Source organism: Ornithorhynchus anatinus, chromosome X2 (genome assembly GCF_004115215.2).
Source record: "Ornithorhynchus anatinus isolate Pmale09 chromosome X2, mOrnAna1.pri.v4, whole genome shotgun sequence".
Taxonomy (NCBI): domain Eukaryota; kingdom Metazoa; phylum Chordata; class Mammalia; order Monotremata; family Ornithorhynchidae; genus Ornithorhynchus; species Ornithorhynchus anatinus.
Window position 1 is genome coordinate 26,182,521 of NC_041750.1, and position 26,086 is coordinate 26,208,606.

Here is a 26,086-nt window from a genome sequence, read left to right on the forward strand (position 1 = left end):
CGAGCCAGGATTAGCAACAAGTCCTTCTGACTCCCAGGCCTGTGCTCTAGCCACTAGGCCACCGCTGCTTCTCCGTTTTCCCAAAGGCCTCAGGGCAACCCTCTCCCCCCTTCCCTTTCCCATCCTCCCAAGCACATCTCTCCCACTTAACCTTAACATCCTGGGAAGGTATCATCATCCTTAGAGTTGGGGAAACTGAGGGGCGGAGAGATTGTACTTCTCCTCAGAGAGCACAAGCCAGGCTAGCGGCTGCACGGTCAGAGGAGTGGAATGAAGATTATCAACAGTGGGATTTATCGAGAGTTTACTCAAGGCAGGGCACTGACTATGCTTACCTTACAGCCAGTTGTTGCTGCTCAGATGTGAGATCCTCTGCTCGCTGACCCAATCCTGATATCGAAAAAGAACTGACGTGAGCTGAGTGACACCAAAGGGAGAAACTGGACTTCAGCAAGGAAGTCGTCGATGCCTGGTTTGGGATGCTGAACTCTCTGTGGCTTCCCAAATCCTGACAATAGTGGTATAATAATAATAATGGTGGTATTAGTTAAGCGCTTACTATGTGCTAAGCGCTGTTTAAGCGCTGGGGGGATACAAGGTGATCAGGTTGTCCCACCCCATTTTACAGATGAGGTAACTGAGGCACAGAGAAGTGAAGTGACTTGCCCAAAGGGACACAGCTGGCAAACGGCGGAGCCGGGATTAGAACCCATGACCTCTGACTCCCAAGCCTGGGCTCTTTCCACTGAGCCACGCTGCTTCTCATTCACTGAAACTCACCCAGCTGGCAGATAAACTACGACAAGAACCCATATTTGAGCGGCGCGGGTATCGAAATCCGCAGAAGGCAGCGTGGCCTAGTGGAAAGAGCCGGGGCCTGGGAGTCAGAAGAGCTGGGTTCTATTCCTGGCTCTGCCGCTTGCCTGCTATAAGACCTTGGGCAAATCACTCGACTTCTCTGGACCTCAGGTCCCTCAACGGTAAAATGGGGATTCAATATAAGCCCGTCAATGGGCAGGGACTGTCTCTATCTGTTGCCGATTTGTCCATTCCAAGCTCTTAGTACAGTGCTCTGCATATGGTAAGCGCTCAATAAATACTATTGAATGAATGAATGATCTATCCTCCCTCCTACTTGGCCTGTGACCCCATGTAGGACAGGGACTGATTAACTTGTATTTATCCCAGGGCTTAAAACAGCACTCAACACGTAGTAAGGACTTAAACACTGTAATTAGGGCTGACACAGATAGTCAGTAGTTGAACCAAGGATTCTCACCTCAAACAATCACTGGTAATCACTCGATCAATGGCATTTTATGTATACAGCACTCTACTTAAATCCTTGGGAGAATAAGTGTCATGATCCCCGCCCTCAAGGAGTTTACAATCTTGCTGTTACAACCTTGCACATCTAACACTGTGCAAACAGCTAAGAGAGTCCTGATTAAGTTAGAGAAATCACTTAAATCGCTGCACTTCTCTGTGCCTCAATTACCTCATCTGTAAAATGGGGATTAAGATTGTGAGCCCCATGTGGGAGAGGGACTGTGTCCGACCTGATTAGCTGGTATCTACCCCAGCACATAATACAGTACCTGGCACATAGTAGGTTCTTAACAAAAACCACAAAAAAAATCCTAAAAAGGATGGAAAAATCTCTTAAAATCTCCTTTTCCTCCCACAGGAAGGAAAAAAGGAGGAAAATATTTCCGTGTTACTAGGTGGTGCTCGATTAAACGTTCCAAGCAGTCGGAGACTAATCTAGTGAGGTGGGAGTCAAATAAAATAAATAACAGTAGAAGTCATTTTTTAAGTGGATTTTGAACAGTCTTTTTTTTTTTTTGTTCCTTGCTTTAAAGTTTTTGTCTTAGAGATCGAGTGTAGCGGGTTGGAATGAATGTCTCCCAGGATATAGTTTTCCTTTCTAGGTCTGTCCTTACCAGCGGCATTCTATAAAGCAGGGCTAGAATTCCAGTACTTTAGACCCTGGATCATGAAAGTTACACCAAACCCACACCCAAGCTTAATCCAAGAAGCCTGAAGACTTCAGCTCGCTCCCTCTAGACTGTAAACTCTTTGTAGGCTGGGAATGTTTCTACCAACGACAGAGGGCTTAATCTAGTGTTCTACTTACTATAAATACCATTGACTGATTAAATCTACAGGCATAGGTTACCAGTGATATCACCAGGCAGGTATAAAACCCAGCCGCCACCTTTCCGCTCCCTAAGGAGTATATTTTTCAAAATGCAACCAGCAGAAACCAGTATCGAATGCTGTCATTTGGCTGCAAGTGGTCGAACAAAATGATTCATTTTCAACGCTTTATACCAAAAATGCTCTTCTTCCGACTTTTTTTTTAATATCCCGTCTCCCCCTTACAAATCCCTGGGTGGCAAATGACTAGCTTCAAGGCTTAAATGGGGAAATGTTTCCAGTGAAGTGTAAGATGTTCATTCATTCAGTGGTATTTATTGAGCGCTTACTGTATGCAGAGCACTGTACTAAGCGCTTGGAAAAGTACAGTAAGATGTTAAGCTACCGTAAATGCTGAGTAGTGAAGCCCTCTGACTGGATGGAAAGAATAATGGGGAAGGTTCCCCTTTAACGGATTTAGTGCTGGGAAGTCTGGAGGAGGAAATCAATATATCATCAAGGCCAATGGAGGAAACCCATTTCTCTCCATCATTCTACGCCGCCTCACAACATCAGGTAAGGTGGGCAGAGGGGAATTAACTGGACAGGGCAGAGGCCGAAGTTAAAGAGTTAGGAAAAGATGGGGCTCTTCCAGAAACACGAGGACACTGAGTCGGGGCCTCAAAGGTCGCAGAAGCCCACCTGGAAGGGAATTTCCTCACCGTCATGAACTTGGAATGCCAGCGTGGTGATCTTCTGAGTCACGATCATCAGCGGGCTACGAGTTCAAGGCAGAGAGAGACCATGAATCCACAGGCAGCCCTACTGGAGGAGAACTGGGCCCTGTTATTTTAGACAGCGCTTCTCCATCTCCGTGAGGAAAGGGGGCCACGGGAAGGAGGAATCAAATGTTGGCTTCACGTGCCAGACTCCTTCACAAGCGAACAGGCATAATGAGAACCCAGTGAGAGTGGAGAAGAATAGCACCGCGGGGCTTCAGGAGGTTATTCGAAACACCCACCCCTCCCTAAGCCCTTCTAGATGGGCATCCATTTTGGGGGGGGTGGGGGATTGGTGCTTACTATGTGCCAGGCACTGTACTAAGAGCTGAGGTAAATGAAAGCTAAGTAGGTTGGACACAGTCCACGTCCCAGATGGGGCTCACAGTTTTAATCCCCATTTTACAGATGAGGGAACTGAGGGACAGAGAAGTGAAGGCTTTTTTGGTGGTTTTTTATGGGATCTGTTAAGTGTTTAGAACAGTGCCTCCTGGCACGTAGGAAGTGCTGGAGTAGGTACAAGCTAATCAGGTTGGACATAGTCCACGTCCCCCATGGGGTTCACAGTCAGTCTCCATTTTACAGATGAGGTAAGGCACAGGGATGGGAAGTGTCTTGCCCAAGGTCACGCAGCAGACAAATGGCAGAGCCGAGACAAGAACCCAGGTCCTTCTGACTTCCAGGCCCGTGCTCTACCTACCAGGCCATGTCGCTTCTCTGGTTTACACACTGATCCACAGACATCTGACTCCAACAGCACATTGAAGAAGCTCTTGAATGGGACTGTAACCTCAAGTGGGACAGGGACCGTATCCAACCCAATTGGCTTGAATCCACCCCAAGGCTCGTACAGTGCCTGATACGTAGTAAATGCTTCACAAATACCACAATTATTATTATTAATTATTAGAAGGGCATGAGGGGTGACTAGAGGTAATGCTGGGGAGTTGGAGGACAGAGCTTGGGATACTAAATGGAAAGTCGATTCACTTTTCTGGGCCTCAGTTTCCTCATCTGTAAAATGGGGATTCAATATCTGTTCTTCGTCTTAGACTGTGAGCTCTACCTGGGACTTGCCCATCTTTAATTGGGAAGCAGGATTTCCAGCAGTACAATCTCCATGCCCGGCCCCTCTTGAGAATGCTCTTCCCATGGTGGGAGACAGAATCCTGAGCTGGATTAAGCCACTGACCCAGTTAAAATCATTGTTCTATGTGCCCTTCTTCGGAGGGCGATCTCCTAGGCAGACTTGGGCCAAAGTGTATTTTTTAAAGCCAAGCTTAATACCGATAGTTAATCTACGACCTGAACCGCCATCCCATCCTACAAGGCAATCCTATATTTCCAAAGATTTATTACCAGCGTGGAAGAAATCAGCAACTTTCTGAGAATTAGAGAGAACAAGCAACTCACCATCATTTTCCTCTTAGCGGCAAGAAAAGAAAAAAACGTGGGATTAAGCCAAGAGTTCAGGAAACACAACACTTTGAGAGCTTTAGAAAAACAGAACTAAAACCAATCTTTTTAATTCTTTGGAAAGGGGGAGAAATACCAGCAGAGGTTAACTTCCCATTTCCTTTCCTGTGGGTTTGAGATGAGAGCAACTCTGTGTGTATATGTGTGTGTGTGTTTCAGTGCAAGATAAATGCGTAAGGGTGCAAAGTCATCCAACTCGCCATCACCCCAGTGCTGCCGCTGAACGAAATCCGGCACCCTTGTGTTTCGGTCACGAGACGAGATCACCGAAAAGATCTTACAACCAAATCGATCGGTGGTGTTTATTGAGCGCTTAAGAGCATGCAGGGCAACGTACTATCTAGAATCCTCCTTTTGTTCTGGGTTGGGGGCTTTGAAGGAATTTTCCACAGCCAGGAAATGTACCCACGGGGAACCTCACTGGGGAAGGGGGGGTGACGTGGAGGGGGGCGATATTTGAGACCTGCTAAGAAATCCTACAGACAATGGGGCTTTTCATCCCTCGGGCTGCTCAGAAAAGTCGCCGAATCTCCAAGGGGCACGTCCTGCCCTTGACTTTCGGCTGGAAGTCCCTCTCTCTGCCAGACCTCGAGTCTGAAATCAGAGCTTCTGGTAGGTCTGTGCCTTCGTCATCATCATCACAATAATCTCTCTCTCCCCCTCTAGACTGAAAGCTCGTAGTGGGCAGGGAATGTGCCTGTTTTTTGTTGTTTTGTATCTTCCCAAGCGCTTAGTACATTACTCTGCTCACCATAAGTCCTCAATAAATATGACTGACTGAACGCTTACTATGTGCAGGGCATTAAACAAAGTGTCCGGGAACCTGCATCACAAGGAGAAGATCTGACACTAGTCCTCCAGGAAATTGCAATCCAAGCGGGTTGGTGGGGGATGCAAATTGCAAACATAATAACAATAATGATGATGATGGTGTTTGTTAAGCATTTACTATGTGCCAAGCCCAGGGGTAGATGCCACGTAATTAGTTGGGCAGAGGAAGCAGCATAGCCAAGTGAAAAGAGCATAGACCTGGGAGTCAGAGGACCTGGGTTCAAATCCCCCCTCCAACACTCACATGCTGTCTGACCTTAGGAAAGTCAGTTCATTTCTCTGAGCCTCAGTGAATGGGGATTCAATATCTGTTCTTCCCCCTAATTAGACTGTGAGCTCTATATGGGACTTGCCCAAGGTCACTTAGCTGACAAGTGGCATAGCCAGGATTAGAACCCAGGTCCTCTGACTCCCAAATCTCGGGTCTTTCCACTAGACCACGCTGCTTACTGTGTGTCAGCATAAATAAAAGTTCCAAGGGCTGATATCAGGGCCAATGTGAGAAAGGCCTAATCTTGGCTCTGCTACTCGCCTGCTGTGTGACCTAGAGTAGGTCAGTCTGCTTCACTGTGCCGTAAATTTCCTCATCTGTAAAATGAGAATTAAATAACTATTGTAAATAATAATGTGTGATATTCTATGTTATGATATTCTATGATATTCTGTGAATTCTTGATTCTATTATTTTGTTAATGAGATGTACATCACCTCGATTCTATTTATTTGCTATTGTTTTAATGAGATGTTCATCCCCTTGATTCTATTTACTGCTATTGTTTTTGTCTGTCCGTCTACCCCGATTAGACCGTAAGCCCGTCAAAGGTCAGGGACTGTCTCTATCTGTGACCGATTTGTACATTCCAAGTGCTTAGTACAGTGGTCTGCACATAGTAAGCGCTCAATAAAAACTATTGAATTGAATGAATGAATGATATATAGCGTCTACTATGAGTCAAACACTGCACGAGGCACTGAGGTGGATACAAGATAGCCAAGTTGGACACGGCCCCTGTGCCACACAGCATTCACAGTCTAAACAGAAGAGAAAATAAGTACTGAATCCCCATTTTACAGATGAGGAAACTGAAAGCTCAATAGAATCAAAAGCCAGTAACTCAATACCCCTGCTCAATTAAGGTCACTCACCCGGAGAAATCTGTCGTCAGAATCCCATAGTGGAAGATGTATATGCGGCTGATGTGGCACATGGTGAGGTAACCCATGGCGACCACAAAGGAGTACCTGGAAACACAACACACAGACCATCCAGGTCACCATGGGGGCTCATGACGCCACTACCTCGAAACCCCAGTAACCACCACTCATTCTTTCACCTCCTCTTCCTGCCCCGAGCGCCAAAACCGGTCCCATGTGGGGAGTGGGTCCGAGTCCAGGTCAGGGGGGCCGCGGCTGTGCGCGGGTGGTTGCCCCCATGGGCTTCTGGACTTCCCATTGCCTTGGATTTGCCCCAACTTTGGGCATCTCACAGAGATGTCTTCCCTTCCTCGAAAGAAGGTCAGGGGGTTGGCTACACCCAGGCAATTCTGACCCAACCTGGCTTCTGGCTGGCTCCCACTGGCCCTGTGGGCAAAGGCCAGGCCTCTCCTGGCCCATGGGGCAGTTAGGTGGGCACTCCACCACCCCGGGTATGTACCACCAATCACCAGAGACTAAAGGACTGGGCCGGACAGCACAGAACCAACTGGGACTTCGGGGTGAGGCTCCCCGAGTGGAAATCTCTCCTTTGGGGTACAAAATTTCAGGGCGTTCACCTCAGAGAAACAGCTTGGCCTAATGGATAGAATCCAGGGCCTAGGAGACAGAGGACCTGGCTTCTAACACCGGCTCGGCCACTTCTCTGCGGTGTGACCTTGGGCCTCAGTTCTCTCATCTGTAAAATGGCGATTAAAACCCTAAACCCCATGTGGGACAGGGACTGTGTCTAACCCGATTCGCTTGTATCTACCCCAGCGTTTGACACGTAGTAAGCCCTTAACTGATACCATTATTAATTCATTCATTTCCAGAGCCAGGCCGATGTTCTCGGGGGACCAGACGAGTCTGACACGTCTGGAGTCCGAAACCACCATTCTTTCCTGGCACCTTGTCATCTTCACCTCTGCTCGTTTAACACGGGGCATTCCAACCCTTTGGCTCCCAAACCTTGACCTTCCACACTGGGCTGGCAAGAAGAGCTCCAGTGCGGAGAGCAGCCCACCGCCACAAGCTCTTCTGGGTAGCAACTGTTCTCTCGTTTGTTTTGTTTTATGGTATTTAACTGCTTTGTGTCAAGCACTGTTCTAAACGCTAGGGTAGACACGAGTTCATTCATTCAATAGTATTTATTGAGCGCTTATTATGTGCAGAGCACTGTACTAAGCGCTTAGAATATACAAATCGGTAACAGAGAGAGACAGTCCCTGCCCTTTGATGGGCTTACAGTTTATCGGTCCCTGTCCCACATGGGGCTCACAATCTAAATAGGAGGGAGTAGGAGTTAATCCCCATTTTACAGTTGAAGAAACTGAGACAGAGCCAAGTTAACTGACTTGCCCAAAGACACAAAGGAAGCTTTTGGTAGAGCCAGGATTAGAACCCAGGTCCTCTAGCTCCCAGGGCCTGTGCTCTTTCCACTAGGCCAGGCTGCTTATCAACCCCTTGTGGTAAGAGAAGCGATTCAACGGGCTCTCTTCTCTTCTAATTATCAACATAACTGTGGTGTTCACTGTTTTTTGTGGCATTTGTTAAGCTCCTACTATGTGCCAGACACTGTACTTAGCGCTGGGGTAGATACAGGCTAACCGGGTTGGACGCGGTACATGTCCCACACTGGTCTCACAGTCTTAGTTTACATTTTGAAGATGAGGTAACTGAGGCACAGAGAAGTGAAGTGGCCTACCCAAAATCACACAGCAGACAAGGAGCTGGCATTAGAACCCAGGTCCTTCTGATTCCAGGCCCGTGTTCTACCCACTAAGCCATGCTGTTTCACCTCTTACTATATACCACGCCCTGTGCTAAGCACTGTGGTTAATATGAGAAGCAGCCTGGCTTAGTGGAAAGAGCCCAGGCTTGAGAGTCAGAGGTCATGGGTTCTAATCCCACTTCCACCACTTATCAAGTCATTTAACTCCTCTGTGCCTCAGCTACCTCCTCTATAAAATGGGGATTAAGACTGTGAGCCCCATATGGGACATCCTGATGATCTTGCATCTATCCCAGCACTTAGAACAGTGCTTGGCACATAGAGTTTAACGAATACCATCATCATTATTATTACACGATAATCATAACAGACACAGTCCCTAAGCCCCACGAGACTCTCAGTCTAAAGGGAACAGGAATTTAATCCCCATTTTCAAGGTGAGGGAACTGGGGCAGAGAGAAGTTAAAGGATTTGCCGAAGTGTGTTGGTGCCAGGATTAGGATCTCAGTTTCCTTACTCCCAGGCCCCTATTCTTTCCACTAGACCATGCTGCTTCTCCTTCCTACCCATCTCTTCCATTTTCCTGGCTCAGAAGTTGGGGAAAAATGTCTCTAGTGTTTTTTGAGCACAGTCCCGGGAAGGGTCCTTGAATTCTATTTACTTGTAAAACGACCTGGTGTATCCGCCTGAAACAGTAGCTCCCGCCTTCCAAAGAGCTAACGACTGTGTGGAGAAACACAGGAGAAGGAAAAAAAATATCTCATTCTGGCTCTCCTCTCTTTGGCCTGAAGACATTTTGGGAAGCCACGTTATTACTCGGTGGTCAGTGACCACGGAGCTCCAGTTCCGGCAGAGACAGAAAGTTCCCTTAGGGTTCTGACTCACTCCTCCTCCTCCTCCTCCTCCGTAAAATGCCGTCCCTGGTCTCAGCGTCCCATGGGGGTGGGGGAAGATGGCCACTGACGGGTTTTGGTGTGGGGCTGGAGGAATTACAGGTGAAAGAGCTGGTGGGTAAATGCCCGGCACTTTAAGAACCTGACCAAATCCAGAGCCATCCGTTAAGAGGCCAAACTGCCTCAGAAAGGCAGGCCTTGGGATAATAACAACGCTTATTATGCGTCGAGCACTCTTCTAAGCGCTGGGGTACATACCAGCTTATGTTGGCCACGGACCCTGTCCCACTCGGATCTCACCGTCTTAATCGTCATTTTACAGATGAGGTAACAGTGGGACGGGGCGATTCACGCGACATCACGGAGGTCTGCCCCCACCCCACCGGTGGCTCCCCCTTCTCTTCCCACCCCCAAACGAAAAGATCCCCAAGCGCTAATAGATCATTCGGCCAGGGGCCTTCCGGTTCCGGTCTCACCTGTGTATGTTGGCAGTGCTCACGGTCACCATGATCCCATAGCACAACACCACCAGCACGAAAATGTGGATGGAATACCTAAGCCGCCCAGCCAGAGAGAAAACATGCACGAGGTCATATCTGTGATAAATACTGTTTGGGGTACTCGTCCAAGCGTCTGGTGCAGTGCTTTGCACACAGTGAGCGCTCAATAAATACGATTTAAAGGAATGAATCCCTCCAAGAGGCCTTCCCCGAATAAGCCCTCCTTTCCCCCGGTTGCTCTCCCTTTTGTGTCTATGCACTTGGATTGGTGACCTTTGGACGCTTGCTATTCACCCCACTCCCATCCCCACAGCATTTATGTACATATCTTTAAATTATAAATTATTTATTTATTCCTGTTAATGTCTGTCTCCCCCTCTAGACTGTAAGCTTGTTATGGGCAGGGAACGTGCCTGCTAATTCCATTGAAATGAACTCTCTCAAGAGCGCGGTTGATCAATCGACCCCCTGTGAACTGGGGGAAAAAGAGGAATGTTTGCTACCTCGAGCCCATTTCCCTAAAGTATAATAATGTTGCTATTTGGTATTTGTTAAGCGCTTACTATGTGCAGAGCACTGTTCTAAGCGCTGGGGTAGATACAGGGGAATCAGGTTGTCCCACGTGAGGCTCAGAGATAATCCCCATTTTACAGATGAGGTATCTGAGGCACAGAGAAGTTAAGTGACTTGCCCACAGTCACACAGCTGACCAGTGGCAGAGCGGGAGTCGAACCCATGACCTCTGACTCCGAAGCCCGGGCTCTTTCTACTGAGCCACAATAATTGCGGTATTTGTTAAGCGCTTATTAAGTGCCAGGCACTGTACTAAGCGTCAGGGTGGATACGAGCAAAGTATGTCCCACCACTCCATCCCCTCACTTCTCAAATCAATGGTATTTATTGAGCACTTACTGTGGGCACAGCACTGCATTAAGTGTTCCTTCACTGTACTAAATACTTCTCGCCTCTTTCCCCCAATACGTAAAAAACCCAAACAATGCATAGTCTCAAGGTTTTGTTTTTGTTTTTTTTAAATAGTGCTTACTATGAGCCAGGCATTTGTACTAAGTGCTGGGGTAGACACGAGCTAATCAGTCTGGCCCCAGTCCACGAGGGGCTCACAGTCTTCATCCCCATTTAACAGATGAGGCAACTGAGGCACAAAGAAGTTAAGTGAGTTGCCCAAGGCTACACAGCAGACAAGTGGCAGAGCTGGGATTAGAACCCAAATCCTCTGAATCCCGGGCTCTTTCCGCTAGGCTATGCTGCTTCTCAAATTCCATTCCAACTTTGAGATAAGAGGAAACACATTTTAACAATTGAGCTCCGAAAGAAAGAAACCAAACTTGAAACAGCTCAAGGACTTGCCGAATGAAGCATAAACTCCTTACCGTTAACTTGAAGGGGCTCGATCAGCTCTCTCCCTTTTACTTACCCTCACTCCTCTTTCACTAGAACCCAGCCCTCGCCCTTACCTCCTTTAATAATAACAATAATAATAATTTTGGTATTTGTTAAGCACTTATTGGGTGCCGGGAACTATTTTAAGCACGGGGGTAGATACAAGCAAATCAGGTTGGATACAGTTCACGTCCCACATAGGGCTCACTATTACCATTTTATGGATGAGGGAACTAAGGCACAGGGAAACTAAACGACTTGCCCAAAGTCACACAGCAGAGAAGAGGCGGAGTTAGGATTAGAACTCAGGTCCTTCTGACTCCCAAGCTCATGATCTATTTACTAAGGAACACTGCTTCTCTTTACTGCCAAATCGTTCACTGGATTCGCTCTCTTCTCTCTCACCCCTGACCCCTTGCTCATACCTTTCCTCCTGCCTGAAACTCCTTCTCCCTTCACATCCAGCAGCAGCTCCTCTCCCCATCTTCAAAGCTCTACTTTGTTTAGTTTTTTAAAAAATGGAATCTGTTAAGCGCTTACTATGTGTCAAGCACTGTTCTAAGCACTGGGGTAGGCACAAATCAATTAGATCAGACAGTCCCTGTGCCATATGGGGCTCACTCACAGTCTAAGTAGGAGGGACAACAGCTATTGAATCCCCATTTTACAGTTGAGGAAACTGAGGCAGAGAAGCGATGCGACTTGCCCAAGGCCCCACAGCAGGCAAGTGGCGGAGTCGGGATTAGAACCCAGGTCCTCTGACGCTCATGTCTGTACCGTTTCCACTGGGCTGTGACTCTTCCTACATCGCAATTTCAAATGACAAATCACACTGATTCTCAAATCACATCTCCTCCAGGAAGCCTTCCGTGACTAATTCGCATTTCTCCACCCGATTAGTCTTCCCACACTTAATTATGCTCTTGAATCCTCCTCCTATAAGCACTTACTACTCACCCCTACAGCCCTTATGTGCACGGCTTTATATTGGGTTGCTTCCATTTGTTGCTCCGCCACCTGTCAGCTGTGTGACCGTGGGCAAGTCGCTTCACTTCTCTATGCCTCAGTTACCTCATCTGTAAAATGGGGATTATGACCGTGAGCTCCACGTGGGACAACATGATCACCTTGTATCTACCCCAGTGCTCAGAATGGTGCCTGGCAGCCCGTCAATGAGCAGGGATCGTCTCTACCTGTTGCCGAATTGTACATTGCAAGCACTTAGTACAGTGCTCTGCACATAATAAGCGCTCAATAAATACTACTGAATGAATGAATGAACATAGTAAGTGCTTAACAAATACCATTATTATTATTCCAATGCCTGTAATTTAGTTTAGTGTCTGGCTCCCCAGCTAGACTGTAAATTCCTTGAGGACAGGGATCTTCTCTCTTACCTCTACTGTACTCTGCCAGGTGCTTAGCACAGAGTAAGCACTCAGTAAATACTACTGATTGATTGGCCGTGTAGGTGGTCTGGAAGGAAGCCTACACCCAAAAGTTCCAGACTCTGGGCTTACTTTCCTCGCACTACTAGTTACCCAAAGGAAAAAAGCACTCTTTTTCCAGAGAGGGAAACAATAATCCAGCGAGGCTCAGTGGAAAGAGCACGGGCTTGGGAGTCAGAGGTCGAGGGTTCTAATCCTGACTCCGCCACTTGTCTGCTGGGTGACCTCGGGCAAGTCACTCACTTAACTTCTCTGTGCCTCAGTTACCTCATCTGTAAAAATGGGGATTAAAAAATGTGAGCCCCACATGGAACAATCTGACTACCCTGTATCTACCCCAGTGCTTAGAACAGCGCTCTGCACATAGTAAGCGCTTAACAAATACCAACGTTATTATTATTACCCTATATCTACCCCAGCGCTTAGAACAGTGCTCTGCACATAGTAAGCGCTTAACAAATACCATAATTATCATCACCTGCTAAACTCCTTCTATAAAGAAGAAAGCAATTTCTCCCTGTCTTTGTTCGAGGCAAATGAGAAGCAGCAAATGGGAAGCAACGTGGCTTAGTGGTTGTCTGCTGTGTGACCTTGGGCAAGTCACTTCACTTCTCTGTGCCACAGTTACCTCATCTGTAAAATGGGGATTAAGACTGTGAGCCCCACGTGGGACAATCTAATTCCCTTGTATCTACCCCAGCGCTTAGAACAGTGCTTGGCACACAGGAAGCGCTTAACAAATGCATTATTATTATTAAAATGAGGATTAAGACTGTGAGCCCCACTTGGGGCAACCTGATCACCTTGTATCTACCCCAGAGCTTAGACAAGTGCTTGGCACATAGTCAGCACTTAAATACCATTATTATTTTATTATCATTATCAGACTATAGCATATAATAGGCAAAGGCCAGTTCTCCTGTCTAGCTTAAGCTAGACTTTCTAAAAGGTCTGGGAAAGAGGGTCAGGAACCTCAACTAATCACCAGGGAGTCGGCGGGGGGGAAGAGGCGCTGGGGAAGACGGGGTTGCCTCCTGAACGCTTTGAGGAAGAACTTCTGCTCTTCCGGAGATGGGATGATGCCCAGCCCCTCAACTCCACTGCACTGAGCTCCACTCTAAGCAGGCGAGGGACACTATACTGCACTCTTCTTTGCACCGCTGGCCTCCCCGACTACGATGAGCGTGTCCCCGACTTCCACCGTCCGCCATTTGCCCGGCACCAATTCCTGGCGGCCTCCCGGTCACCGGGGGCATCGACAAGGCTCGGTACTCACCATCCGAAGCAAAAGATAAGAAAATAAATCCCGAAAATGGTGGCAAAGGCGTGGCGGACGCCAGAACTGGCGTTACCGGGACCCAGGTAGGTGCGAAACCAGAAGGCGGCAAACAGGGCAAACAGCTGACAGGCCACAAAATTCACCTACCGGAAAAGAAAAAAACAATGGGGAGTAAAAGGCGCTCGGTACTTAGATACTGCACTTGGGAGATGGATTTAACGGGGAGAAACAGATAGGGATGTTCAGGTTTGATTTGCAGGGGAGGAGAGATGGACACACAGAGAGATCAAGGGAGAGCCAGAGAAAGAGAATGAGACAGAGAACTCTTTCTCTGGTCTGTAAGCTCCTTGCGGGCCAGGAACGTGTCTACCAACTTGGTTATGTTGTACTCTCCATAGGGTAAATGCTCAATAAAAACGATTGATTGATCGATTGTTTTTTCTGGCCCCGGTACCCTTTTTTGGAGGGCGAGAAGGGGTGGTGCTGAGACACCTGTCTCCGCCTGAGAGAGCAAGGACCAGATGCCCTTTGACCTTCCGAAACCCTGAGGGGCTCACCAAAGTTTCCTTTGCCACCCCCCTCCCAAACGCACGGATAACCAACCCCTCTCACTGGTTTCTGTCCACAACTCACCACCGCTTTCCGCTACACCATCGGGAGAGCCGGTCCCAGTGGGTGACCGTGAGCCAATCCCTGGGCAGCTTGCACAAATAAAACTAAACAGAGACAATCATCTTACCGCTCAGTGACCGTTCCTGGCTTCGGTTTCAACCCAGTTTAGGAAAGATCGGTAACTAGGATTGGGTTGTGTTCAGTGTCTGCTCTGTGGCTTTGGGCAAGTCATTTCACTTCTCTGAGCCTCAGTTCCCTCCTCTGTAAAACGGGGATTAAGACGCTGAGCCTCATGTGGGACAGGGACCGTGTCCAACCTGATTACCTTAATCTACCCCAGTGCTTAGGACAGTGCTGGGCACGTAGTAAATGCTTAACAAATACCATAATTATTATTATTATTACAGTGTAGAGAGGCAGTGCGGCCTAGTGGAAAGAAACATGAGACTGAGTTCTAGTTCCAAATTCTAGTTCTGGCTGCACCACTCGCCTGCCCTACAACTTGGGGCCAGTTACTTAACTTCTCTGAGCCTCCGTTTCTTCACCTGTTCAATGGGGATAAAATACTTGCTCTCCTTTCCTCTTAGACTGTGAGCCCCTTGTGGGACAAGGGCTGCATCTGATTTGATTGTATGGGATCAAACCCAGCATTCACCTCAGTGTACAGTGTAGAATAAGCGCTTAAACACCATCATTATTTACAGCCTGCTGCGAACACCAGGAGTGGGAAGAGAGCAGAAGAAACGAGGAGGGAGGTAAGGAGAATAAGCTTACTGTGGGCAGGGAACATGTCTACCAACTCTGTTGTATTGTACTCCTCTGAGCACTTACTACAGTGTTCTGCACAGAGTAAGCGCTCAATAATTCTAATCCCGGCTCCGCCGCGTATCAGCTGTGTGACTTTGGGCAAGTTATTTAACTTCTCTGTGCCTCAATTACCTCATCTGTAAAATGGGATTAAGACTGTGAGCCTCACGTGGGACAACCTGATTACCTTGCGTCTAACCCCAGGGCTTAGAACAGTGCTTGGCACATAGCGTTTAACAAACACCATCAATCATTATTATTATTAATAAATACCGATGACGATAAGAGTGCTGAGCAGGCAGAGGGGTGGGATACAAACCCAGATGCAAAGGTGCTGCAGTAGGGCAGGAAAGAAAAATCGAAGTAGAAAAACTGCCATAAACCTAAAAGAGAGGAGATGATTAGAAGCTGAGGAAAACTGTCTCTGTCTCTGTCTCTCTGTCTCTGTCTCCCTCTCCGTCTCTCACATCAGTTCTGAATTAAGATAAATAAGTTCCCAGTCGCTCGCGGAACCCAAACCCGCTAATTACAAGTACGGTCTCTCACTCTTCCCGAACCCTCGGTTAGAATACTTCCATGGTGATTCATTTAGAATGCGCTTATCCAGCAAAGAGAAGCAGACACGGTTACATAAACGCTTGCCTAAATTTAGACTCTGACACGGTTTTCTGGGCTCTCGTTGAGCCAGAGTTCAACGGTAGTCCTCACTGGGGAGGGGGATCTAATGAGATATTACGAGATTAGAGGGCTGTCACGCTTCGAAAGGGGAGAACTGAAGATTAGGGGGAGAGGAAAGGGAGTCTGGGAATTTTGTAAAGGAATTTCTTTGTCCCCAAACACCTCCACTGTGCCCTCTTTAGGATGCCTACTACTCAATCAAGAATACTGGATTCTCACCCATTTGTCAATCCGATAATAATAATAATAAGGGTACTCATTAAGCACTTACTTATGTGCCAAGCGCAGTCCTAAGCACTGGGGTAGATACAAGTTAATCAGGTTGGTCCCACATGGGGCTCACCCCCTCAATCCCCATTTTACAGATGAGGTAACCGAGGCCCAGAGAAGTTGAGTGACTTGCTCTAGGTCACACAGTAGACGAGCAGTGGAGCTAAGATTAGAACCCAGGTCCTCCTGACTCCCAGGCTCTGCTGCTTCCCCATGTTTATCCTGCGTAGGGCATGCACTCTGGAAGAGTTCAATAGAGTTAGTAAACAAGATTCCTGCCCCCTGGGAGTTTACAAATCAACAAGGGAGTTTACAATCTAGTGGACTGAAAGGGGTTATTTGGTCAGAGGTCATCCGAAGCGAAGGAGCAACTGGTGCCCACCAGATTTTTTTCCCCCCTCTTCTGGGTCCCCACCGGGATACCAGCCTAGCAGCGTGGCTCAGTGGAAAGAGCCTGGGCTTCAGAGTCAGAAGTCATGAGTTCGACTCCCGGCTCTGCCACTCGTCAGCTGGGTGACTGTGGGCGAGTCACTTCACTTCTCTGTTGCCTCAGTTCCCTCATCTGTAAAATGGGGATTAACCGTGAGCCTCACGTGGGACGACCCGATGACCCTGTATCTACCCCAGCGCTTAGAACAGTGCTCTGCACAGAGTAAGCGCTTAACAAATATCAACATTATTATTATTATTACTCACACTGTGCCTTGTTCTCACCTCTCTCCCCATCGAACCCTAGCCCCTACCCTTCCACCAGCCTGGTACTCTCCCCCCGGCATTTCACATCAGACGGACCATCACTCTCCCCATCGTCAGAGGCCTACTAAAATCACGTCTCCTCCAAAAAGCCTTCCCTGACTAATCTCACATCTCCCCCACCCTATTTCTTCCCCTTTTGGGTCACCTCTGTAGTTGACTACTCAACCCTTAAGGACTCAGATACCCACCACAACCCCGCCTTCCCCAGCCCTTTCACCACCTTCCCCTATTTTTTTTTTCTTCCGGACACAAAATAATAATAATGGTATAGTTAAACGCTTATTATATGCCAAGCACTCTTCTAAGCGCTGGGGTAGATACAAGGTAGTGAGGTTGCCCCACGTGGGGCTCACAGTCTTCATCCCCATTTTACAGATAAGGTAACTGAGGCCCAGAGAAATGAAGTGACTTGCCCAAGGTCACACAGCAGACAAGTAGCAGAGCCGGGATTAGAACCCATGACCTTCTGACTCCCAGGCCCACGCTCTATCCACTATGCAATGCTGCTTCTCTAACCAAATAACTGCCAAAAGTGGCACCACTGTCCGAGGGTGATCTTATGTAGGACAAGGACTGTGTCCAAGTGGATGACCTTATAATAATAATAATAATAATAATAAATGATGTTGGTATTTGTTAAGCGCTTACTATGTACAGAGCACTGTTCTGAGCGCTAGGGGAGATACAGGATGATCAGGTTGTCCCACGTGGGGCTCACAGTTTTAATTCCCATTTTATGTCTACCCCAGCGCTTAGTAGAGTACTTGGCACACAGTGCATAACAGCGCAATTAATCTTTTGATCCGGGCCGACCAGTAAACCATCCCGACCGCCCAACTTCCACTGGCCACAGGGAGTTGCTTCCCAGACGGGTTGTCCTTTTCCTAATCACCAGTCATTTTGTGGCGGACTAATAGAAACGAAAGTCTTTGGGCTCGCTGACAAACTGGGTTTTAAAGAGCACCACTTGAGTTTCATTTTTCCACCGACTGCAGAAGAGCAAGTTGCAATTGCTTTCCAAAGGCGTTTTTCTGAAGAAGCTAAAATCCAATCACCCCTTTTCCCATTGGCCTGCTGTGCGACCTGGGGCACGTCACTCAACTTCTTGGTGCCTCAGTTTCCTCACCAGTAGAACGAGGACTAAATATCTTGGTCTCCACCCATGTTAGACTATAAGACGGGGACTGTGTCCATCCTAATCTTGTATCTACCCCAGTGCTTAGTTCAGTGTTTGATATATAGTAAGGGTTTAACAAACACGTGAAAGAGCACGGGTTTAGGAGTCAGAGGTCATGGGTTCTAATCCCGCTCTTCCACCGGTCGGCTGTGTGACTCTGGGCAAGTCACTTAACTTCTCTGGGCCTCAGTTACCTCATCTGTAAAATGGGGATTAAGACTGTGAGCCTCAAGTGGAACAAACTGATTACCCTGTATCTACCCCAGCACTTAGAACAGTGCTCGGCACATAGTAAGCGCTTAACAAATACCAACATTACATTATTACTATTATCCTTTTGTGCTTTTGGCATCACTGACGAATAGAGAGGGACTGTGAGGTAGTTATATTGGTATTTATTAATTCCACTGGGCACAATGAACTGTATTAAGCTCTTGGGAAGTACCGAGAAATGACGTGTTCCTCGTCCATAAAGAGATACTACTCTAATGGGGGAGGACAGGCATAAAAATCTTTATAAACTATTAAATCGGTATGAGCTCAGTAGCTATAGCAATCTCCCTAAAAAGCAGCCTTTCCTCTCCCAACTTTAAGCAGCGTGGCCTGGTGGAGAGAACACGGGCTCGAGAGTCAAAGGACCGGGGTTCTAATGCCGCTGCTCCACTTGCCTGCTGCGTGACCTTGGATGAGTCACTTCCCTTCTCGGGGCGGGGGCGGGGGGGGGGGCCTTAAATTTTCTCCGGATTAAATGCCCCTTCTCCCACCTTCTTAGACTAAGTCCCTGGTGGGACAGGAATCGTGATTATCTTGAACCTACGCCATCACTTAGTACAAGCCCTGAAAGAATACCGCCATTTATTACTATTATCATTATTATTATTACTAATGTGTTTCTATAGGCAGCGCCTTCTTGTTTTGCTGATCCTCCCCCCGCCGCACCCATGTGCTCCTCGTGTACATCAGAGTGCCCTGGGTACATTCATTCCAAACTCCTTCAGGCTTGTCGGCGAGAAACATTCCTTCCAGACACTGCCAGCTTCTTCATGCCCCACTAAGCAAGCCAACACGAAAACAGCTTGCTAATCAGCCTGCACAGAGCGCACGGCTCAACAAGTTTCCACAGCCACTTGATTCCCCCCTCGGTTCTCCGTGGCCCGCCGACAGATTATCCACAAGAAGGTTTGATCTTCCTCACTAGAAGCTCCTTGAGGTCAGGGACTGTGTCTACTTACTGTATCCTCGCCAGGCACCTACTACAGTGTTCCGCACAGAATAAAGTCTCAAAACCAGTGGGCGACTCCATCAGAAGCAAGGAGCTAGTTCCCTGCCCTCAAGGAGCTTGCAATTTAACGGGAGAAGGCAGATAAAAATTACAGACCGATGAAACCTCGCTTCTCCCCCTGGGCAAACGATAACCAACTCTACCGGAAAGCCCACCACTTTTCCAGAAGGAAGCTGGTCTCCTTCCGAGCCCACCTGAGCTCCTCGTCTAATTAGTAATTGCAGTAATCACTGTGCTATGTGTTTACTATGTTTCAAGCACCGAGGTCAATAAAGGATAATCAGATCAGTCCCAATCCCTGTCCCACTCAGGGCTCAGACTCTAATCGATCAATGATACTTATTGAGCGCTTACTGTGGGCAAAGCACTCTACTAAGCACTTGGGAGAGTACAAGAGAATCAGCAGACACATTCCCTGCCCACAATAAGCTGCCTAAAGGACATTAAAAGAAAGTACAAATAAAGGAAACAGGGATTAAGGATATACACACTTAGTACAGAGCTTTGCACTCAATAAGTGCTCAATAAATACCACTAATTGATTATAGAAGGGCACTGGGGAAAGGGTGAGTTTCAAAGTGCTTAGGGCCCCTGTCTCCAATCTAACTCTACCAGGAGCAGCGGCAATCTGTATCTGCCAGGACACCTGTTCAGCAAAAGCTGAATCCAATAAAAAGAGAGCAGAGAGGCAGAAACGCTAATTCATTTCCGAAACAACGGAACCTTGGAGTATTAATGGAATTGGCAAGTTAAGAAATCTGTCAGTGATGAAGTAAACAAAAGCTGTCATATTTTCGACTCAGTTGAAATCAAAAAGGAGTGAGGCACAAGCGATGTTTGTTCAGTTAAGTGATGTTTGTTAAGATACATCCCAGCATGTGAGCAGAAAATATCTAGTAACTAGAGTAAATGTAAAATCCTGGGGAAAATATGTTTCAGACTCTTGCCGACGTCCTCAGAGTCAATCATTACTCTCGGGAAGAACTGTCAAGGAGGCTAACTCATTGAAAAAGACCATAAAAAGAAAATTTTCAATCAATAGTATGAGGACTTACTCTGTGCAGACCACTTCAAATCAATCGTATTTAGTGAGCACTTACTGTGTGTACAGCACGGTACTAAGCACTTGGGAGAGCACAATATCACAACAAACAGACCCAGTCCCTGCCCACAACGAGCTGCCATTCTAGAGGGGGAGACAGTCATTAATACAAATTCATAAATGACAGATATGGACCTAGGTGCTGTGGGGCTGGGAGGGGGGATGAATAAAGGGAGCGAGTCAGAGCGAACAGAAGGGAGAAGAGGAAAGGGGGGCTTCGTCAGGGAAGCACTGCGCTAACTGCTGGGCAGAGTATGCGAGAGTTAATAGACAAGATCCCTGTCCTGAAAGGAACTTCTGATTACTGTGTAAGTACTTGGGTGAGTAAAATAGAGTAAATAGACATGACCCCAGACCTTCAAACAGGCTCACATCTCCATACTAAAAATATCTTCTCTTTTCTAAAAGGTCATCTCCTCCAGGAAGCCTTCTTCGACTAACCCCCGCCCCCATTCACCTCATCCCATCATCCGTCCATGTATTTCACTTTAATTATTTCGTTGTAGCTTTGTCACTACCATTTGATCTGTGTTCTCCTCCTCGCCCCCACCGTATAGAAATGATTTGATTAGACCGGAAGCTCCTCAAAGGCAGGTTCCCAGGCGTTTACTTCAGTGCGCCACAGCAGATGCTCAATAAAACAGGATGACCAGTATCAGAGGTAATCACAGTAAAAAAAAAAAACAAAACACCCCAAAACCAAAAAACCAAGGAAGCAGGTACCGTGAGGGCTCGTAAAGCGATTTCCCAAAGTGGCTGGAAATTTTGAAATATCCCAACTTTGCAAAATCTGGTTTGAAAATCAGCCCTTTTGTCAATCCCTTTACAATGCAGCCTTCTTTCACTACTCTGGCTTGGCACGGAGAGGCGACAGAACAAGCCCTCGAAAAAACATGAAGGAGAATTCCTCAACTGCTTTAGGGATTTGATCACAACTTGGTTGCACCGATCCCTCTGCCGTGGCCAGCTTGTAGCACAATGCCTATCCTTTGTGGGGGAAGGAAGACACAGATAGCAGCAGGGAAGTGGTGGGGGTGAGAAAGGGAGGGAGATTGTGGCCAAGGCAAGGGGAAGCAGAAGCCCACCATCGCTGAAAACAGAAAAGATGAGGGATGGTGAGGGCACTGCTTGAAAGGAAAGAAAGAAGGAGAAGGCTGGTGTGTAGAGGGTGGGGAATTTCATCATCAGCAGGCATGTGAGGTCGAGGAAGAGAAATTCTGACTGAAGAGCATTCACGATACAAGCTTGTGCATTAAAAATCGGGTTGGGAAAGAGGCACAGCGTCAACTGGGAGAGGCCAGGCCATTCTCGGCCCCGTGGGATATCCCTAGAAGCCTTTACTCAAACGAGAAAGAATAGTGAAAATGTGTGAAACACTTAATATAAACGTCACGTAAAACAAACAGAGAAGCATCATGGCCTACTGGAAAGAGGACCCGAGTTCTAATCCTGTCTCCACCACCTATCTGCTGTGTGGCTTTTTTTCTTTTTTTAAAACAGTGGCATTTGTTGTTCAGCAGTAAGTGCCAGGCACTGTTCTAAGCACTGGGGTAGATCCAAGCTAATCAGGTTGGACACAGTCCCTGTCCCACATGGGGCTCACTGTCTTAATCCCCATTTGACAGATGAGGTCACTGAGGCCCAGAAATGTGAAATGATTTGCCCAAGGTCCCACAGCAGACAAGTGGCGGAGCCGGGATTCAAACCCAGGTCCTTCTGACCCCCGGGCTCTATCCTGTGTCCAAGCTGATTAGCTTGGATCTACCCCAACACTTAGTTATAATGCCTGGAATATAAGAAGTGCTTTAAATAGCCTTTCTTAAAAAAATTCAGCCTGGAAATTCATGGCAAGGTTGAAGTCCCACATCTAGGCTACCACACCCAACCAGAGTGAGCCCAAAAGTTCTTGGAAGGAGATTTAGAGACTAGAGAGTCTTATCTTCAGTGAAAACAGCCCCTGGGAATGCCACAGACTGTCTCGTGAAGTTAGTCAATAGGTACAGGGCCTACCAGGAAATCAGGAAATCAGAGCACTACAAGTTTCCTGTACCATTCGGTGACTTCACCCGATTCCCGTTCTAAAGGCGGAATGACTCATGAGAGAAAGCTTAAAAACGTGATCCCTTTTCTTCTTAATGATTTCCTTGTTTGGATTAAGTTAAAAAAAAAAAAAAACTCGATAGCAGTGCAAACCCTCTTTTTCACATTAAAAAAGGGAAGTCTTTGAGCGTAAAGGCGCTGTTCAAACAAATCGAAACGGGAAGCTACTTTTGCCCATGATATCAACTCCCTGTTGAAGGGGAAGTCTTCAATCGATCAGTGGTATTTATTGAGCACTTACTATGAGCAAGAGCACAGTAATAAGAATAATAATGATGGCATTTAAGCGCTTACTATGAGTAAAGCACTGTACTAAGCGCTCAGGGATACATGGTGATCAGGTTGTCCCACGTGGGGCTCACTACGCGCTTGGGAGAGTACAACAGAATTAGCAGACACGTTCCCTGCCCATGACGCGCTTACAGTCTACAGACAGACATTAATATGAGTAAATAAGGAATGAGGGTAAATGAATTCATCACAAGATTGATTTCACTTCAACACAACGGTCTCTGCTTCGACCCGCTTTAAAGTTTTATGAACTCCATTCATTCATTCAATAGTATTTATTGAGCGCTTACTATGTGCAGAGCACTGTACTAAGCGCTTGGAATGTACAGATCGGCAACAGACGGAGACAGTCCCTGCCCTTTGACGGGCTTACGGTCTAATCGGGGGAGACGGCCAGACAAGAACAATGGCAATAAATAGAATCGAGGGGAAGAACATCTCATTAAAACAATAGCAAATAAATAGAATCAAGGCGATGTACATCTCATTAACAAAATAAATAGGGTAATGAAGATATATACAGTTGAGCGGACGAGTACAGTGCTGATGTACCGTAGTACATCAGATGTAACTCCAGATGTAACTACAGTGCCGTATCATGAATAACGGGTAAAAATGGAATAAAGCACCAATAACCTAGAAGTCCCAGTGCCAGTCCGGCTTTTAGGAGGAAAGGTGGCACCAGCTCTTCTGTTGTGGGTGGCTGACAAATCCTTTGTGAAAAGGCTGGTGGATTTAAACTCAGTTTGCTCTCTTGGGCCTAGTTCATTCATTCAGTCATATTTATTGAGCACTTTAATAAAGGAGGAAATCTAAATACTTCATTCAATCGTACTTTTTGAGCGCTTACTGTGGGCAGAGCACTGTACTAAGCACTCGGGAGAACACAATATAACAACAGACCGACCCGTTCCTGCCCACAACGAGCTCACAGTCGGCCGCTTCCCTACTCCGCGACCTTGGGCAAGCACTTCTCTGTGCCTCAGTTCCCTCATCTGCAAAATGGGGATTCAATACGTGGTCTCCCTCCTACTTAGACTGCGAGCCCCATGTGGGACCTGATGATCTTCAAACTACGCCATAGTACCGTGGTTGGCATATAGCAAGCACTTAAATACTACAGTTCAGCTGTTGAAAATAAAACTGCACTAAGGGAAAAATCCTACCTCCAAATTGGCATTTGAGGGAGATTATCGGACAGTGATCAAGTCAACTCATCCAGACCGCACACTGCGTTTCTTTTTCCACTTCACTTGGTGTGTGGAAAACAAAAAGCCTGTTGGAAACTAGCGAGCTGGCGCCACTGGCTTCCATGTACAATATTAGCATCTCAACCCCTTGTGGCTAGGGCATGCGTCAATTCTCAATTTTGCACTTTGCAGGTGCCCAGGGGGCATCCAATAAATCCAATTAGACTGTGAGCTCACTGTGGGCAGGGAATCTTTCTGTTTATTGCTCTGTTGTACTCTCCCAAGCGCTTAGTACTGTCCGCTGCACACAGTGAGTGTTCAATAAATATTTCTGAATGAACGAATTAGGACCATTACATTACGCACCTCAAGTAATCAATCCACCGGACGTATTTATTGAGCTCTTCCTATGTACAGAGCACTGTCCTAAGTGTTTGGGAGAGTACAATAGAACGGACACAGTAAGCCCTCGATAAATACCAGTGACTGATTTGATTGACTGATGTCTAATTCCCACCCGTAGACTCTCCCAGGACTGAGTACAGTGTTTAACACACAGTAAGCACTTAAATACATTTCGACTACAAGGTGATTTCTTAGAAAAGGTTCCCCGGAGATATGTGCACACAGTCTCTTGACGGAGTTCCATGTTGAAATAGTTAATCATTGGCATTATTTGGCACCCACTCTCCGGAAAGCTGCAAACTTTACCTGTTCTGGACAGGTGTAACCCGTATGGAAACCGCCTTATCTGGGCTCATTTTGCAGACGCAATGCAAGGGGGTGATTTTAATCTGCAAGACTTTACTTCAACGGACAAGGGCTTGGCTGATCCAGAAATAATCTACGGTCAGTCGTATATATTGGGTGCTTACTGTGCGCAGAGCACCGTGCCCACCATTACCAAGCCCCGTTCAGACGTCCAGCTGATGCCCTTCCGAACTGCCAGGGCCTGAAAGGGGAGGCTCCCTCCTCAAAGCCACAAAACCTAGGTCATCTCACCACTCGTAGAGGGAGAGAGACTCTCGCTTTGCTTCCCCCCACCCCCTTTTCTCTTTAATGGTATTTCTTGGGTGCCGCACGTTGTATAAAGCTAATCGGATTGGATACGGTCTATGTCCCATGTGGGGCTCACGGTCTTCATCCCCATTCTACAAATGAGAATGAAGAGAAGCGAAGGACTTGTCCAAGGTCATGCGGCAGACCAGTGACGGAACTGGGATCAGAACACAGGTCCTTCTGACTCCCCGGTTTGTAGTCTACCCACTACGTCAGGGTGCTGCCCGTTTTCTTGACATTGGTCTTACCTGGGGCTTGCTAGGGGGTGTGCCTTGCAGGTCGATGGAGAACAGAAAAAAGCCCCAAAAAGCATATTTTGGAGGGAGGAGAGGGCAGCAGCCTTTTTTTTCTTTTCTGAGGGGGAGAAGTCAAACCACCCTCCTAACTCTCTCTCCTTCCCTTCCTCAGAAAAGGCACCTAAAAAATAGTTGCCCAAGGAAAGAGAAAGCAGGAGAAGGAGCTCGACTGAGTTGGCCTCTGGAGAGAAAACTTTAAATGTTTCCTATGATAATTGTTAAGCACTTACCACGTGCCAGGCACTGTACTAAGCACTGGGATCGAGACAATCTGACTGGACACAGTCTATATCCCACATGGGGCTCACAGTCTTAATCCCCATTTGACAGATGAGGTAACCGAGGCCCAGAGAAGCGACTTGCCCAAGGACACACACGGCAGAGAAGTGGCGGAGCCGGGATTAGAACCCACATCCTTGTGACTCACAGAACCGCGCTCTGGCCATTAGGCCACGCTGCTCCGCCACCCACCAGCTCACAGTCCCATTCTAAACGGTGCTTGGCACAGAGGGAGCTCTCAAATACCATAATAATAATAATAATTATTATTATTATTATTATTATTAAACTCCAGCAGGGTCCTTAGGCCACCAAACGGATACTAGCTTTCATTGCCCGGGCTACGGCGGGACCCACGAACAGCTACGGCACGAGGAGCTGAAATGGGGGGACGAAAAGCACGGGGAAAAAAGAAGAAACCTTTTAAGGATAGGCTGGAACCTCTCTCTGGGGAGGGAACGTGTCTACCAACTCGGTTGTCTCGCACTCTCTCGAGCGCTCAGTACTGTGCTCCG

At 47.3% G+C, this 26,086-nt stretch overlaps 1 protein-coding gene across 1 annotated transcript in view; it reads right to left on the reverse strand.

Annotated features, from left to right (window-relative positions):
* MBOAT1 (membrane bound O-acyltransferase domain containing 1) overlaps positions 1–26,086 on the reverse strand; it is a 40,378-nt gene that overhangs the window by 11,496 nt on the left and 2,796 nt on the right. Inside the window, exons 2-6 of the mRNA XM_029053554.2 lie at positions 13,670–13,815; positions 9,521–9,598; positions 6,372–6,467; positions 2,862–2,917; positions 336–390 (exon numbers count right to left, since the gene is read on the reverse strand). Of these exons, the coding sequence (XP_028909387.1) occupies positions 336–390; positions 2,862–2,917; positions 6,372–6,467; positions 9,521–9,598; positions 13,670–13,815 (431 nt within the window). The remainder of the gene's footprint in view (positions 1–335; positions 391–2,861; positions 2,918–6,371; positions 6,468–9,520; positions 9,599–13,669; positions 13,816–26,086) is intronic.